Below are 15,569 nucleotides of genomic sequence, written 5' to 3' on the forward strand. Positions count from 1 at the left end.
CACAAAGGAAAATCGTGAAAAATATTTTACTGTTTTTCTCCAAAGACCAGCCAAGAAATAGACTTCATTCAATCTGAGCACAACTCATGTTGGGGCAGGGAGGTACTTGTTAAGAAAACACAAGCGGAAGAAAAATCACAGACACTCTTCATGAATTAGTTCTTCTGGTTGATTAGCCAATCAGGAACAGGCATTTTCCTTGGAGGTGGAGCGTTCAGTCTAAAAGTTCGTAGCTTCAGGACCATTCAGGGGTACAGCAATGTGTGTGTGTCACACACTCCCCTAGCACGGTGCAGATATCAGTATTCCTTTGAACACAAAATACAGGAAGCCCACTAAACTGTAGCTTCAGAACCAGAATGTCCTCTCTCCACCCCTCCAGCACCTCTTCTTCTGATCACAGCTTGGCCCATGTGGCTTCCACGCAAGTTAGCACCTCCTGTCCCTTCCCTTCCTGTCACGACAGGTTAGCGATGTTGGCCAGGAAGCGCTGGGCCCACCACTCCTCCAGGTCTATAGGCACAAAGTCTGTAAGGAGACGGGGAATAGGTGCTAATGAGAGAACATTACTATTATCTGTCTGGATCTCACAAGTCTGCATGGAGAGAAGGAGAGGCAATAGTGTGTGAAAAAGGAAACAGTATTGGTGAGATTTTTGCTAATTGAGATATTACATTTGTGCTTCAAACGCTTCACTCTTTCTCTCTGTAACCTCAAACAGTACTGTCCATCTACTGTTAAGTAACTGTCCAATGACCTACAGAGTGAACAGGACTGGGCAGGTTTTTGTGTGAAATCAGCAACCAGGAGGAGTGACAGTTTATCCAAGGTGAGAGTGATAGTTGTTCAGAGACCAGAGAGTTAAACATTAAAACAAAAGCTTGCCTTATGACCTCTCTATCTAGCTGCAGATAAGATGGTGCCAAGAATTGCTTAGCCTGATGTGTTTCTTTAGACAGTACTGAGACAGACGTTTATAGGGCTAGACAGAAATACACCAAAATAGAAGGTTAAGACCATGACAAAGTGGAGCACGAGTAGGCGTGCTGATCTAGGATCAGTTCGTCTTTCAGATCAAAATAAGATTGTTTGGACAGGGGACCTGATCCTAGATCAGCACTCTTACTCTGAGGCTTTATGAATACAGGTCCTGGGCATCACATAATTGGATGTAATGAGATAGGAAGTAGAGGTTGACTAGTGGACAGCCTCTCCCATATATCCCATTGTTGCACGTCTTCGGTAGAGCAAGATGGAGGCTGATTAAACAACAATGGTGGCTAGTGAATAAGGCCTATAGCTACTCACTCTTCGTTGTGGTACTGGGCGTCTTCTCTGCGTACTGCACGGGCCCCTGGCCACATACAGCAGCAGGCTCCACACGGCCTTCTCTATCTCCTGCCAGCTGCTGCTCGATTTCCTGCCATGCTGCAGAGCAGAGAGAACAGAGGCATTAGTACACACACTAACTGAAGATACACATTACAGCAAATACCTTTTCCCATGTGTGTTATGCTGCAGTTCCTAGGTAGTTGTATCATACACACAGCCTATGACTACATAAAACCAACTGGGCATGACGCGGGGAAATGTTTTGGGTGCTTTTATAAATCCATATATTGTGACATTACAGTATGATGGGGTGCTGCAGCAGCCGTCACACCACAACGTCCCGCGGCTATGAAGCTGATGGTTCCTTGTTTTCCTCAGAAAATGCCCAATGGAAGTGTTTTTATTTTAAATAAACTATTCCTATAGAGGTGCTTCAAATGAAACAGCCAACCATGTGGACCAGGACAGAACTACAGTACATTTTATCAGCCACACTACTAGTTGAGATAAGACTGGAGGTTGTGTGTTTCACTATGAGTTATAACACACCTCTTACACTGTGTTGACTGTATACATTTTATCAGCCACACTACTAGGAGTTGAGATAAGACTGGAGGTTGTGTGTTTCACTATGAGTTATAACACACCTCTTACACTGTGTTGACTGTATACATTTTATCAGCCACACTACTAGTTGAGATAAGACTGGAGGTTGTGTGTTTCACTATGAGTTATAACACACCTCTTACACTGTGTTGACTGTATACATTTTATCAGCCACACTACTAGGAGTTGAGATAAGACTGGAGGTTGTGTGTTTCACTATGAGTTATAACACACCCCTTACACTGTGTTGACTGTATACATTTTATCAGCCACACTACTAGGAGTTGAGATAAGACTGGAGGTTGTGTGTTTCACTATGAGTTATAACACACCTCTTACACTGTGTTGACTGTATACATTTTATCAGCCACACTACTAGGAGTTGAGATAAGACTGGAGGTTGTGTGTTTCACTGAGTTATAACACACCTCTTACACTGTTGACTGTATACATTTTATCAGCCACACTACTAGGAGTTGAGATAAGACTGGAGGTTGTGTGTTTCACTGAGTTATAACACACCCCTTACACTTTCAATTACACTGTGTTGACTGTATACATTTCTGTAAAAAACATTTGAATGTTAATGTACAAAAATATACCAAGCTCACTGTCCTATAAGAAGTGCAAAGGAGCTTTCACCTTACACTACTTAGTAGTGTTTTCATAGTTTAATTGACAACCGTGGTGACTGGACTTGACTTTTTCATGCACTACAACGGAGTCAAGAGGTTAAGAGGTAAGAGGTTTTGTAAGAGGTTTTATAAAAACAAACAGGATATGCCCAGAACTTCCTTCTGACCATTATCATTGAGCAGTGCTCCAAGAACAACAGAACAGGTTGTTCTCTAAGGTTTGAGGATCTTTAAACTTTCTCCAAACTCTGTCAAGGAATGCCTCGACCTTTGCACTTGATTCATCATTTAAACTCGGTGGGTTCCATTCTCCTCCCCGTTTGCTTTCGAGTGTAGGTTTAAACTCCACGTAGTTCTCTCCCTCTTCTATACATCATCTCTGTTCTATATATTCACACCCCCTGTTTGCTTTAGTGTCTATTCTCCTCATGCATTGGGTAGTCTAGTCCGTGAATGTAGTGATTCTCTCCCAGATCAACGTTACTGGTGGTGTGGATAGAGTGGCAGTGTTTCAGATGTAGCCTTGAGTTAACACTGAGTCAGTGCTGCTGGTCAACATGTCTGTCAGCTATAATGGCCTTCCATTCAACTGATGTACACTGGAATGTGTGTGCATAAAAGGACTTACTATAGGCTCAATAATAACCTTCAAATTGCAGATTTGAGAGTCTACGATACTCCTTATACCATGTGAGTGAGTGTCCATGGCTCTATGCATGAGAAAAATGGGTAATGTCTCATCTGTCTAGTAGTTAATGTGTCTCACCTTCGTACACAAATCGGACATTCTCTTCATGGGCCGGGGTGAAGCCTTCAGATGTGGTGTCTTCCTTTTGTGAGGCTGCAGTGTGGTATCTCTTCCCGTTCAGGCGATTAAACACTATCTTAGGGGTTGGAGAGCTAGACAGATAGAAGATGACGGTAAATTAGTAACTGTGTGAAATCGTATTGTGTTACGCCTCTGGAAAGCTGGTCTTGCTTCAGAAATGTATATGCTGGGCACTAGATTATACTTTTAGCACAAAACCCAAAAGGAACTATTTTTTTATTTAATAAAACTATTTTCCATCCAGGATGGATGTTTTTTCTTTGGCATCACCTTCCATTAAAATGATACATACATTCTCACATCATACCTATTGAAACCAGTCAGTCCATACTGCATACACTGAAAACAGAGGACATTGATATCTATCCAGCGCATTTGGGAATGTAAGTGCATATACTCATGCAAAGTAAATTGCATATCTAGCCTAGAGGTTCAGTGGCTATGTCTAGAACACAGGTCTCCAACCCGGTTCCTGGAGAGCTATTCTCCTTTAGGTTTTTGCTCCAACCTTAATCTAGCGCTGTTGATTCTAATAATTAGCTGGTTGATAAACTGAATCAGGTTGGTTACAACTGGCGTTGGAGTGAAAACATACAGGAGGGTTTCTCTCCAGGAACAGGGTTGAAAAGCCCTGCTCTAGAATATTAAGGAATTCTATTTTCCCCACATCGCATGTCATGCCCACTCGGCTACCATAGAAATGTAAGGATTGGTGGGATTCCTCTGAACCTACTTCCTTACACAGATGTTGCTACGGAGACAACAGCAGACGGGTTATAAAAGTCTGGAGTGATTCCCAGGAAACGATTGAATGACTGTGCTATTATGTAACACGCGTGCATTAAACTACATTGTATGAATGTATTTGAACCTGTATTGAAAATATACGAACGTATGTCGCCAATGACAGGGGAAAAAGCTTGCTTACTCAACCAAATGCACCATTGCTAAACTTGTGTGCCCTTGCAGAGCGCGCGAGGCATATTTCACTTTGAACGCACGCTACGTTCTCAGGGTACGTTGTTCACAGTTCTACACTGGCTACAATGTAACTACTGACAAACTCCCCAGGCTCGAATGGCTGTTCAAAAATGTTAATGTTTCTCTACTGCGTTTGAACAGTAAACAAATGGCCAAAGTTAGCACGCGCGGCTAGCCAGCAAGCCTGTCAGCTAACCTCGCAAGGTCAGACCGTTTCCAAAGAATGTAGAAAACGTTGCAATAACACTTCAACGATACACCGATAAATGACATTGTATCGACACTATATTGCATTAACCATACAGGATTACGAACGTTCTAAAATTAATTTCCGTGAATCGTGACGTACTACAAAAATGATAGTGGAATCATCGTTACATGATTATGTTTATTCCACTATACGCCACACACGTACCATGGATTCTTCAGCTGACTGGTTTGCTCGCGCTTCTTGATATGAATATGATAAATGCAATATGGCAACTTACTTTGAGGATAACCAGGGGGTCGGTTTGAGCTTCAAGTCGTTGGTTTTATTCTCAATTTGCTGCGTGGGACCTGAAATGGAAAGAGAATAGCAAGATTGCACTGATCACAACATGCATGCTTGTCATTAAAATATGCTTTTAAATCCGACAGATCTAATCGAGGGCCTAGGTTCAATTAAAACACAGTTCCGTGCTCATTATATAGGTTTTGAAAAGTGCACTACTGCTTTATTGACATGATTCGAATGCTACTATCGATAATATCAATAATATAGGAAATACATAATTGGATTGAAGAGAAACCATAATTACATAACTGATGCTCACCTGTCCTGCGCTGTGTAACAAGTTTACTGGGACCTCTAGTAATAGTGTACATCATGTGAAAGCCGAGAACTTCAGTTTTGCGAATGAAAAATAAGTGGGTTATCTTCAACAAGTCGAGAGTGGTACCCTACAATGTGTCGACTCCAAATACCGTGGTGGTCTTTAAATCGATCCCCTTGAGCAATCCCCTTTTTGGTCGAGTTCTCTTGACGCAGCCACGTTGGGAAAATTATAGCGCCTGTGTTTCCAAGTCAGCTGCTCAGTGCTACGTAGCCTACGTCTCCCGTTCGGTTAAGAGATCTCGGTACTGTTACTGCAATGTGTTCCTTGTCCTGTGCTGTGATCGACGCCGCTACGAATAAGCATATGTTTGGTTAACGAGCCAGTCTGCTAGTGCTTCAAGGGTATAGCCAATAGGTCAACCAAGGTGATTCAATACGGATATGGAATTCAAATGTCTGTTGGAGAAGAAACTCCTACCCTTCCGATCAATGTTTTTGAATAGAAAATAGTTCGTTATATTGATTCAATTCCCATTTGTGAGAGGCAACCCTATCCTACAGTACGCGTACAAACAGTGACACCGCACACATGATTTCATCATAACAGTCATGGGCACCCCGGTCATGTCACTACACACCCCCAACCGTCGCGGTTTTAGAGGAGGAGCGCCCTTCAGAACGCACTACTGCTGACCGGTAATCTGAGCACGTGGAAATTTGAAGCCTGTTCGCGATGATCGGGTTTAACATTTGGAATGAAAATTGGGAAATTAAATCAGAGATTGCTGAAGTCCATTTTTTACGAGCACAAATGTTCTCTGATTTAATACGAGTCATTATGCAAACACAGCCTTAGGCTTTTTAGTATAGGGAGCCTAAGGCTCCCGAGTGGCGCAGTCTAAGGCACTGCATCTCAGTGCAAGAGACTTCACTACAGTTCCTGGTTTGATTCCAGTCTGTATCACATCTGGCTGTGGTTGGGAGTCCCATAGGGTGGCACACAGTTGGCCCAGCATTGGCTGGGGTAGGCCATCATTGTAAATAAGAATTTGCTCTTAACTGACTTGCATAGTTCAATTAAAAATATATTTGCATAAGGCATGCATTTTGGTTGTTGTGGAAGAGCCTAGTATGTATGTTCAACATACATACTGGGAGTCAGAACATATGTAAGACGGGCAAGACATGTTTGGTAACTGAAGCTCGCCGGTGACGAGAGGAGGCTCAGACAGGCTTAACCAAGGTAATACTAGTCTACCTAGGCTTCACCCTGCCTCCTACACTCAGACACATCTACTCTATATAGGTCAATGTATGGGACTAACCCTAATCCTGCCTCCTATCAGCAAGGACCTCAGCCACCCGAGCCAGGGTCTGTTCACCCCCCTACCTTCGAGAAGGCAGAGACACTACAGGCGCGTCAAAGCTGTGACCGAGAGATTGAAACCACTAGCCGGCCTCCGCCCAGTACCCTGCCCTGAACTTTACTCACTGTTACTAGCCGGGCTCCCACCAGATAATCAACCTTGCACCTTAGAGACTGCTGACCAATGTCCAGTCATTGAACACTGGTAGTAGCCTCGGCTTCAGACTTTGCTTATGTTGTTTTAAGAGGTGAGGGGAAAGCCTGTGGCAGAGGGTTGAAACCATATCGTAGACACTGCATAAGGACAGAGAGAGAAGCTGAACAAATATACTTCATCCATACTTGTTTATTTTTCCATTCCTAAAAGATTATTTCATTCAAGTTAATGCATCTTATTAGGTTAGTATTTCATTGGAAGCTGGTTGGATGCCCACATACTTTTCCTTATTCCAGTTAGACTATCCCTTCAGAAAAGCACATTATTGCACTGTCTGAGAATGAATTGTTCATATTTACACAGATCCTTGACAATGGGAATGGTCATAGATTCAAAATATGACATATGTACGAGCTGTGGTCCCGTGTGGCTCAGTTGGTAGAGCATGGTGGCTTGCAACACCAGGGTTTGTGGGTTCAATTCCCACGGGGGACCATTATGAAAATGTATGCACTCACTAGTGTAAATCTCCCTAGATAAAAGTGTCTAAATGACTAAAATGTAACTGTGCAGTAGGTACACTCCTGAGTTGGTTATCACAGTACATAGGTGAACATGGAGCCATGTTGTTCACTAAATGAAGTCGCCCTGTAAGTTGAAGGCTCTGTACTGGACTGAATATTTGTATCGTGTCTCGGGCATACAATACACAGTAAGATAAGTAACACAGGGTTAAAGCCGTATGTGTCCAATATGGGATTTTAACTCGCTTCAGTGTGTGTGTGTGTTTTGTGCAGGTTTCTGTGTGTGTGATGTCTGTTCAGTAGTGAGGATCACAGTTCTCCAGTAGGCTGTCAGTGATGTAGTTGATGTTGAGTATCTCCTGGTAGTATTGTTTCTCCTCAACTGTGTTGACTGTCCAGCCCACCACCTCAACCCCTCTCTGAGCCCAGTACTGGACATAGTCCCTGGGGATGGAAGAGAGAAGAGAAAGTCAATAAGGAATCAATGGCCAATCAAATCAATGCATGTGATGTAAAATGAGATGTGTAATAAAGGGAGACTTAGTGATTTTAGCCCTTTATCTACTTCCTCAGAGTCAGATGACCTCGTGCAGTGGAGGCTGAAGAGGGGAGGACGGCAACATCATAATGGCTGGAACTGAGCGAATGTAATGACATCAAACACATGGAAACAACGGGTTTGATGTTGTTGATACCTTTCCACTCCAGCCATTACCACGTGCCCATCCTCCACAATTACGGTGCCGCCACCACCCCCAAAATGAACTCATGGATACCATTGTTATGTCTCCGTGTCCAGTATGAAGGAAGTTAGAGCTAGTTTCGTGAGCCAATGCTAACTAGCGTTAGCACAATGACTGGGAGTCTATGGGTATCTGCTAGCATGCTAGATAAAATCCCAAAGTATCCCTATAACAGTGGTTATTGAGGGTGTGTACACTTCAAACAGCTAACGATGTGGGTAACCGTTGTGGCGTGTGGTAACAACAAAGCAACAGTACATAAGGGCTAGAGCAGCAAATCTTTTGTTTCATCAGAAGAAACATCACTCCTTCAAGCAGAATCATGTCATCATAGAGGTCTAAAGTAGTGCACTACATAGGGAATGGACATAACCCCCTCAGAAGGTTGGAACTATTACAGCTGCACCATCTTGACTTGTTGCATCACTGCTTGGTATGGCAACTGCACCGCCCTCAATCGCATGGTGCTACAGAGGTTGGTATGGCAACTACACCGCCCTCAATCGCATGGCGCTACAGAGGTTGGTGTGGACAGCCCAGTACATCACTGCTTGGTATGGCAACTACACCGCCCTCAATCGCATGGTGCTACAGAGGTTGGTGTGGACAGCCCAGTACATCACTGGTTGGTATGGCAACTACACCGCCCTCAATCGCATGGTGCTACAGAGGTTGGTGTGGACAGCCCAGTACATCACTGCTTGGTATTGCAACTACACCGCCCTCAATCGCATGGTGCTACAGAGGTTGGTGTGGACAGCCCAGTACATCACTGCTTGGTATGGCAACTACACCGCCCTCAATCGCATGGTGCTACAGAGGTTGGTATGGCAACTACACCGCCCTCAATCGCATGGTGCTACAGAGGTTGGTGTGGACAGCCCAGTACATCACTGCTTGGTATGGCAACTACACCGCCCTCAATCGCATGGTGCTACAGAGGTTGGTGTGGACAGCCCAGTACATCACTGCTTGGTATGGCAACTACACCGCCCTCAATCGCATGGTGCTACAGAGGTTGGTATGGCAACTACACCGCCCTCAATCGCATGGCGCTACAGAGGTTGGTGTGGACAGCCCAGTACATCACTGCTTGGTATGGCAACTACACCGCCCTCAATCGCATGGTGCTACAGAGGTTGGTATGGCAACTACACCGCCCTCAATCGCATGGTGCTACAGAGGTTGGTGTGGACAGCCCAGTACATCACTGCTTGGTATGGCAACTACACCGCCCTCAATCGCATGGTGCTACAGAGGTTGGTGTGGACAGCCCAGTACATCACTGGTTGGTATGGCAACTACACCGCCCTCAATCGCATGGTGCTACAGAGGTTGGTATGGCAACTACACCGCCCTCAATCGCATGGCGCTACAGAGGTTGGTGTGGACAGCCCAGTATATCACTGCTTGGTATGGCAACTACACCGCCCTCAATCGCATGGTGCTACAGAGGTTGGTATGGCAACTACACCGCCCTCAATCGCATGGTGCTACAGAGGTTGGTGTGGACAGCCCAGTATATCACTGCTTGGTATGGCAACTACACCGCCCTCAATCGCATGGTGCTACAGAGGTTGGTGTGGACAGCCCAGTACATCACTGCTTGGTATGGCAACTACACCGCCCTCAATCGCATGGTGCTACAGAGGTTGGTATGGCAACTACACCGCCCTCAATCGCATGGCGCTACAGAGGTTGGTGTGGACAGCCCAGTATATCACTGCTTGGTATGGCAACTACACCGCCCTCAATCGCATGGTGCTACAGAGGTTGGTATGGCAACTACACCGCCCTCAATCGCATGGTGCTACAGAGGTTGGTGTGGACAGCCCAGTACATCACTGCTTGGTATGGCAACTACACCGCCCTCAATCGCATGGCGCTACAGAGGTTGGTGTGGACAGCCCAGTATATCACTGCTTGGTATGGCAACTACACCGCCCTCAATCGCATGGTGCTACAGAGGTTGGTGTGGACAGCCCAGTACATCACTGCTTGGTATGGCAACTACACCGCCCTCAATCGCATGGTGCTACAGAGGTTGGTATGGCAACTACACCGCCCTCAATCGCATGGCGCTACAGAGGTTGGTGTGGACAGCCCAGTACATCACTGCTTGGTATGGCAACTACACCGCCCTCAATCGCATGGTGCTACAGAGGTTGGTGTGGACAGCCCAGTACATCACTGCTTGGTATGGCAACTACACCACCCTCAATCGCATGGCGCTACAGAGGTTGGTGTGGACAGCCCAGTACATCACTGGGGATGAGCTCCCTGCCATCCAGGACCTCTATATCAGGCAGTGTGAAAGGACGGCCTCGTCAATTATATTGAAAAATAACGTATACTTTAAAAACAGGAAGTCAACTAATCCTCTGTTGTTAACCCTATGGAAAGGTCAAATGCTTTATTATCTAAATGTTGAAAGTAGGTGAGGTGACAGAGAGAAACAAAATGGTTCAGTTTGAGGTCATATGGCAGAGAGCGATGCGGGTGCTGGAGATGGGTGTGTGAGCAGGTGGGTCTGGGCAGGTGTGATGTAGTTGATGTTGTCGTTTGTATGTGTGTGTTTTATATTGTAAAAAATAATGTACAAAAAAAATAAAGACCCAGAAAATCATTAAAGACTCCAGCTATCCAAGCCATAGACTGTTCTCTCTTCATCCGCACGGCAAGTTGTACCGGTGCATCAAGTCTGACACCTGAACAGCTTCTATCCCCAAGCCATAACACTGCTAAGTAGCTAAAAAAAATGGCAACACAGACAATCTAAGTTGACTCTTGAATGTTTATATTTTTTTGCACTGTCTTTATGCACACTCACAGGACTCTACTCACTCACACTCCAACACACACACTCCATTTGCTCACACACACTTATTTTGACTTCACACACACATACATCATATACTCTGCTGCTAGTCTGTTTATCATATATCCTGATACCTAGTCACCTTGCCCCTATGCATATCTACCTCTATAGATCCAGTATCCCTGCACTTTGTAAATACGGTATTGGAACTAACCATATATACAGTTGAAGTCTGAAGTTTACATACACTTAGGTTGGAGTCATTAAAATTTGTTTTTCAACCACTCCACACATTTCATGTTAACAAACTATAGTTTTGGCAAATCGGTTAGGACATCTACTTTCTGTATGATAAGTAATTTTTCCAACAATTGTTTACAGACAGATTATTTCACTTAATCACAATTCCAGTGGGTCAGAAGTTTACATACACTAAGTTGACTGTGCCTTTAAACAGCTTGGAAAATTCAAGAAAATTATGTCATGGCTTTAGAAGCTTCTGATAGGCTAATTGACATCATTTGAGTCAATTAGAGGTGTACCTATGGATGTATTTCAAGGCCTACCTTCAAACTCAGTGCCTCTTTGACTGATATCATGGGAAAATCAAAAGAAATCAGCCAAGACCCCAGAAAATAATTGTAGACCTCCACAAGTCTGCTTCATCCTTGGGAACAATTTCCAAACGCCTGAAGGTACCACGTTCATCTGTACAAACAATAGTACGCAAGTATAAACACCATGGGACCACGCAGCCGTCATACCGCTCAGAAAGGAGACTCGTTCTGTCTCCTAGAGATGAACGAACTTCGATGCGAAAAGTGCAAATCAATCCCAGAACAACAGCAAAGGACCTTGTGAAGTTGCTGGAGGAAACAGATACAAAAGTATCTATATCCACAGTAAAACTAGTCCTATATTGACATAACCTGAAAGGCTGCTCAGCCAGGTAAAAGCCACTGCTCCAAAACTGACATGAAAAAGCCAGACTACGGTTTGCAACTGCACATGGGGACAAAGATCATACTTTTTGGAGAAAAGTCCTCTGGTCTGATGAAACAAAAATAGAACTGTTTGGCCATAATGACCATCATTATGTTTGAGGTAAAAAGGGGGAGGCTTGCAAGCCGAAGAACACCATCCCAACTGTGAAGCACGGGGGTGGCAGCATCATGTTGTAGGAGTGCTTTGCTGCAGGAGGGACTGGTGCACTTCACAAAATAGATGACATCATGAGGGAGGAAAATTATGTGGATATATTGAAGCAACATCTCAAGACATCAGTCAGGAAGTTAAAGCTTGGTCGCAAATGGGTCTTCCAAATGGACAATGACCCCAAGGATACTTCCAAAGTTGTGGCAAAATGGCTTAAGGACAACAAAGTCAAGGTATTGGAGTGGCCATCACAAAGCCCTGACCTCAATCCTATAGAGAATTTGTGGGCAGAACTGAAAAAGCGTGGGCGAGCAAGGAGGTCTACAAACCTGACTCAGTTACACCAGCTCTGTCAGGAGGAATGGGCCAAAATTCGCCCAACTTATTGTGGGAAGCTGGTGGAAGGCTCCCCAAAATGTTTGACCCAAGGTAAACAATTTAAAGGCAATGCTACCAAATACTAATTAAGTGTATGTCAACTTCTGACCCACTGAGAATGTGATGAAATAAAATCTGAAATAAATCATTCTCTCTACTATTATTCTGACATTTCACATTCTTAAAATAAAGTGGTGATCCTAACTGACCTAAGACAAGGAATTTTTTACTAGGATTAAATGTCTGGAATTGTGAAAAACTGACATTATAAATGTATTTGGCTAAGGTGTATGTAAACTTCCGACTTCAACTGTAGCTCACTTACGTTCGTTCTCGTGATCTTCTTACTTCCATTTCTTGCGTGTTTTTGTTCTACCTTCATGTATTTTATAGTACTACATTGATATTGATGACTGCATTGTTGGGATAACAGCTTTTCACTGTCCTTCTGCACGTGACATTAAAACTTGAAATGTAGTGCACGATATAGGGAATAGGGAGCCATTTTGGACTCTAAATAGACAGCGGTGACTCACAGTGATATGAAGTTCTTCTGCACCAGGAAGGCAGAGACGCCACAGAGGTTCCAGAGCAGGTGGTGGTGGGCCCAGTCCAGTATCACGTCTAGCACCTGCATACAGTGGTGTTTCCATAACGACGAGAAGCGCGGCGTGCCGTCACCCAACCGACTAAGGCTCCATGGCCGGTGGGTCAGCGCCGTCACCACTTCCGGGTCAGCCTGACGCATCTGGGATCAGGGGTTAGAGGGCAATGGAGAGAAAGAGAGAAGGGATTTTACTACGAGTTTATCAGGTCAAATCTTTCAAATGTCTATCTGTAATCTAATTTTCTTCCCATAGTGAAGCTGAAATAAAAATGGCTGCCATTTCATGGAAACTTAAATCAATAGTTAGTCCTCTCATACAGAGAGATAGACACATCTAACCCAGCACCCATATAGACAGACAGCCCACTACTATCCTCTTGTCAACCCAACAGCCCACAGTTACCCTGTAGATGACTTTGGGCTCAAAGGAACAGACGATGCTGGTGTTGTAAAGCACAGGGTGTTTCCGATACATCTCCTTTAGGGCTGCCGCTGCCTGGGAGAGGAGGAGAGAAGAACAGAACATGAAAAGGTAATTAATACACTTTGTTTGTTTGTAGAGTCTGTGTATATTTGTGTATGTGTACCTCTCAGACCCACTGGTGAGCCAGCAACTGTTGGGGGGGTCAGTTAGATCAGTGGTTCCCAAACTGTGGGGCGTGCAAAGGGGTCAGCAGAGTGGGTGCCCCCCCCCCCCCCCCCCCCCCCCCCCTCCTCCAAAAAAAGGATCTCAGTCGGGCCTTAAACTTACTCTTGAATGTTGTAATAGTAGAATGCACAAGGTGTAATTTCGAAAAATTGGGTAGTGCATCAGTTCCTCTTGTCATGTTAGTCATTGCAGACCTTAGAGAGATAGTTATAACTTGTCAGAATTGTCTTATTGTATGAGTCACTCAGATATGACATGAACACACAATGTGTAGAATTGTGGGAAATTAGCTTTAAAACTGCAAAAGATGTTCCCCCAATGATGGAAGAGGGGCCGGCCAGAGTGGAAAAGTTTGGGAACCGCCGAGTTAGATGACTGCTCTCAATTCTCAGGTTCTTGAACTGAAGTGGGCCACTGACTAAAACCACAGGCTTTCAACAGGCCTAGCTGGTCCATGACTGATCTAAAAGTGTTAAACAGCAAACAAGAGAATTATCAAGCTTAGGCTTAAGAAGAAGACAAAGAAGTACTCAGTAGTGTGAAACTGTGTATAGTCACAAAAATCTTTATCTGAGGCTTCTGATTGGCTGTACCTCATCTGGGTGACCTTTGACATCAAAGTAGATGGTGAGCTGCAGTTTGATGCATTCCTCCACAGCCTCCTGCAGAGTGGGGACCTTCTCTCCCTGGAACTTGTCACTGTAGGAGCCACATAACATATACCGTGCCATCATTGGTCCTGTCCCAGCTAACTAATAAGCACAGAACACAATTTAAACCATGATCAGTTATTCATTTGAATATGTGTTTTAGTGTTGGGAACAAAAATATGCACACACTGCGACCTCCAGGACCGGGGTTGTCCTACAGTATCACTCCATCTCTCTCTTCCCACTCACCGGAGTCGGTGCTTAGCGGCAGCGTCCAGTTTACACAGCCCAGAGAAGCTTAGCTGTGTGAGGGGTCCCGACCCGTTGGTGGTTCGGTCTACAGTCTCATCGTGCATCAGAATAGGGACTCCATCTGATGTGAACTCCAAGTCCAGCTCTACGCCGGTCGCCCCGTTCTTATGTGCCTAGAGATGCCGAGAGAGAGAGAGGGAGATGAGACCAGGAAGGTTTGCCATAATCATCTGGAGGCTATGTAAGGGGAGAGAGAGCGAGAGAGAATGTTGTGGCTTTCAAGAACCACGAATCCTTGTTGAACAAATACTTCTCTCCTCGACTTCCTGACTCACCTCCCGGATGGCAGCCATGGTATTCTCCGGCGCATCATGCCCTCCACCCCGGTGAGCGACTAGGGACACCCCACCCGAAGCAGCGTTCTTAGCGGGCCGAAGCACCTGTCTCGCCCGGCTGGTCGGGACTTGGGGAAAACGGAACATGATCAGAAAGGCATAGAGGCAGGCGGTGAGGGCGGTGGACCATATCGGGCTCCGTGTTCCGAGGAGAACGAACGCGAACACCACAGAGAATAGGGCGATTTCGTCTCCGAGTTGAAGCATTTTTGCGCCGAATCCATACGGTCACTGACTCACAATTCTGCGGTGTGGACTGTTCAAAACACTTCTGCTATGCTGTTGGACAGACAACAGTGCATTAACACTGTCATAAAGTTAACATTTCTTAATAGGCCAACGAAGCTTGGAAAGACGTCTCAATATTGTTCAAGTTGGCTGCAAACTGTGACAGATCGGCACACGGGACTCCACCGAAGATAGTCTTGACATTCCTTCTTCAGTCTATGCAGAAGCAAGACACAAAATAATTCAGTGGCAACATTTGAAATCGTTAGCGTAGTTTCACAACATCCTATTCACATGATCAAACAGCAACATTGTTGCCTCATAACTGTCATATTTGACCTCCCACTTTTCGTTTTAATAGGTTTGTGGAACCTAAAGTTTAAAATAAAATGTAAAAGACTTGCGCAATAAATATTATGCTTTTCAAAAATTATTATTGTTCACATT

At 44.7% G+C, this 15,569-nt stretch overlaps 2 protein-coding genes and 1 long non-coding RNA gene across 3 annotated transcripts; 1 reads left to right on the forward strand and 2 right to left on the reverse strand.

Annotated features, from left to right (window-relative positions):
- Positions 1-12: 12 nt before the first annotated feature.
- Positions 13-5,774, reverse strand: LOC110485537 (MAPK regulated corepressor interacting protein 2). The gene is made up of 5 exons (XM_036940206.1): positions 5,199-5,774; positions 4,872-4,941; positions 3,340-3,473; positions 1,309-1,428; positions 13-528 (listed from the first exon to the last, which is right to left on the reverse strand). The coding sequence occupies exons 1-5, from the start codon at positions 5,251-5,253 to the stop codon at positions 458-460; spliced, it is 450 nt and encodes a 149-aa protein (XP_036796101.1). The 5' UTR covers positions 5,254-5,774; the 3' UTR covers positions 13-457.
- Positions 5,775-6,896: 1,122 nt separating this feature from the next.
- LOC110485529 (glycerophosphodiester phosphodiesterase 1) lies at positions 6,897-15,545 on the reverse strand. Its single transcript, XM_036940204.1, has 6 exons — positions 14,835-15,545; positions 14,497-14,672; positions 14,191-14,296; positions 13,352-13,444; positions 12,878-13,089; positions 6,897-7,691 (listed from the first exon to the last, which is right to left on the reverse strand). The coding sequence occupies exons 1-6, from the start codon at positions 15,099-15,101 to the stop codon at positions 7,544-7,546; spliced, it is 1,002 nt and encodes a 333-aa protein (XP_036796099.1). The 5' UTR covers positions 15,102-15,545; the 3' UTR covers positions 6,897-7,543.
- Positions 7,691-9,414, forward strand: LOC118938205. Its single transcript, XR_005035452.1, has 4 exons — positions 7,691-8,615; positions 8,812-9,007; positions 9,054-9,324; positions 9,371-9,414. It is a non-coding gene; the product is annotated as an uncharacterized LOC118938205 (long non-coding RNA).
- Positions 15,546-15,569: the final 24 nt, after the last annotated feature.

Source organism: Oncorhynchus mykiss, chromosome 13 (genome assembly GCF_013265735.2).
Source record: "Oncorhynchus mykiss isolate Arlee chromosome 13, USDA_OmykA_1.1, whole genome shotgun sequence".
Taxonomy (NCBI): Eukaryota; Metazoa; Chordata; class Actinopteri; order Salmoniformes; family Salmonidae; genus Oncorhynchus; species Oncorhynchus mykiss.

Excerpts from the sequence above, each read along its gene's own strand:
- LOC110485537 (XM_036940206.1), bottom strand. The coding sequence starts at position 5,253 with ATGATGTACACTATTACTAGAGGTCCCAGTAAACTTGTTACACAGCGC. Across the intron at positions 3,474-4,871 it reads ACCCCCTGGTTATCCTCAAA|CTCTCCAACCCCTAAGATAG; the intron begins GTAAGTTGCCAT and ends CTATCTGTCTAG. Across the intron at positions 529-1,308 it reads GCCCAGTACCACAACGAAGA|ACTTTGTGCCTATAGACCTG; the intron begins GTGAGTAGCTAT and ends GTCTCCTTACAG.
- LOC110485529 (XM_036940204.1), bottom strand. The coding sequence starts at position 15,101 with ATGCTTCAACTCGGAGACGAAATCGCCCTATTCTCTGTGGTGTTCGCG. Across the intron at positions 14,297-14,496 it reads GCCGCTAAGCACCGACTCCG|TGACAAGTTCCAGGGAGAGA; the intron begins GTGAGTGGGAAG and ends TGGCTCCTACAG. Across the intron at positions 7,692-12,877 it reads CAGAAGAACTTCATATCACT|GGACTATGTCCAGTACTGGG; the intron begins GTGAGTCACCGC and ends TTCCATCCCCAG.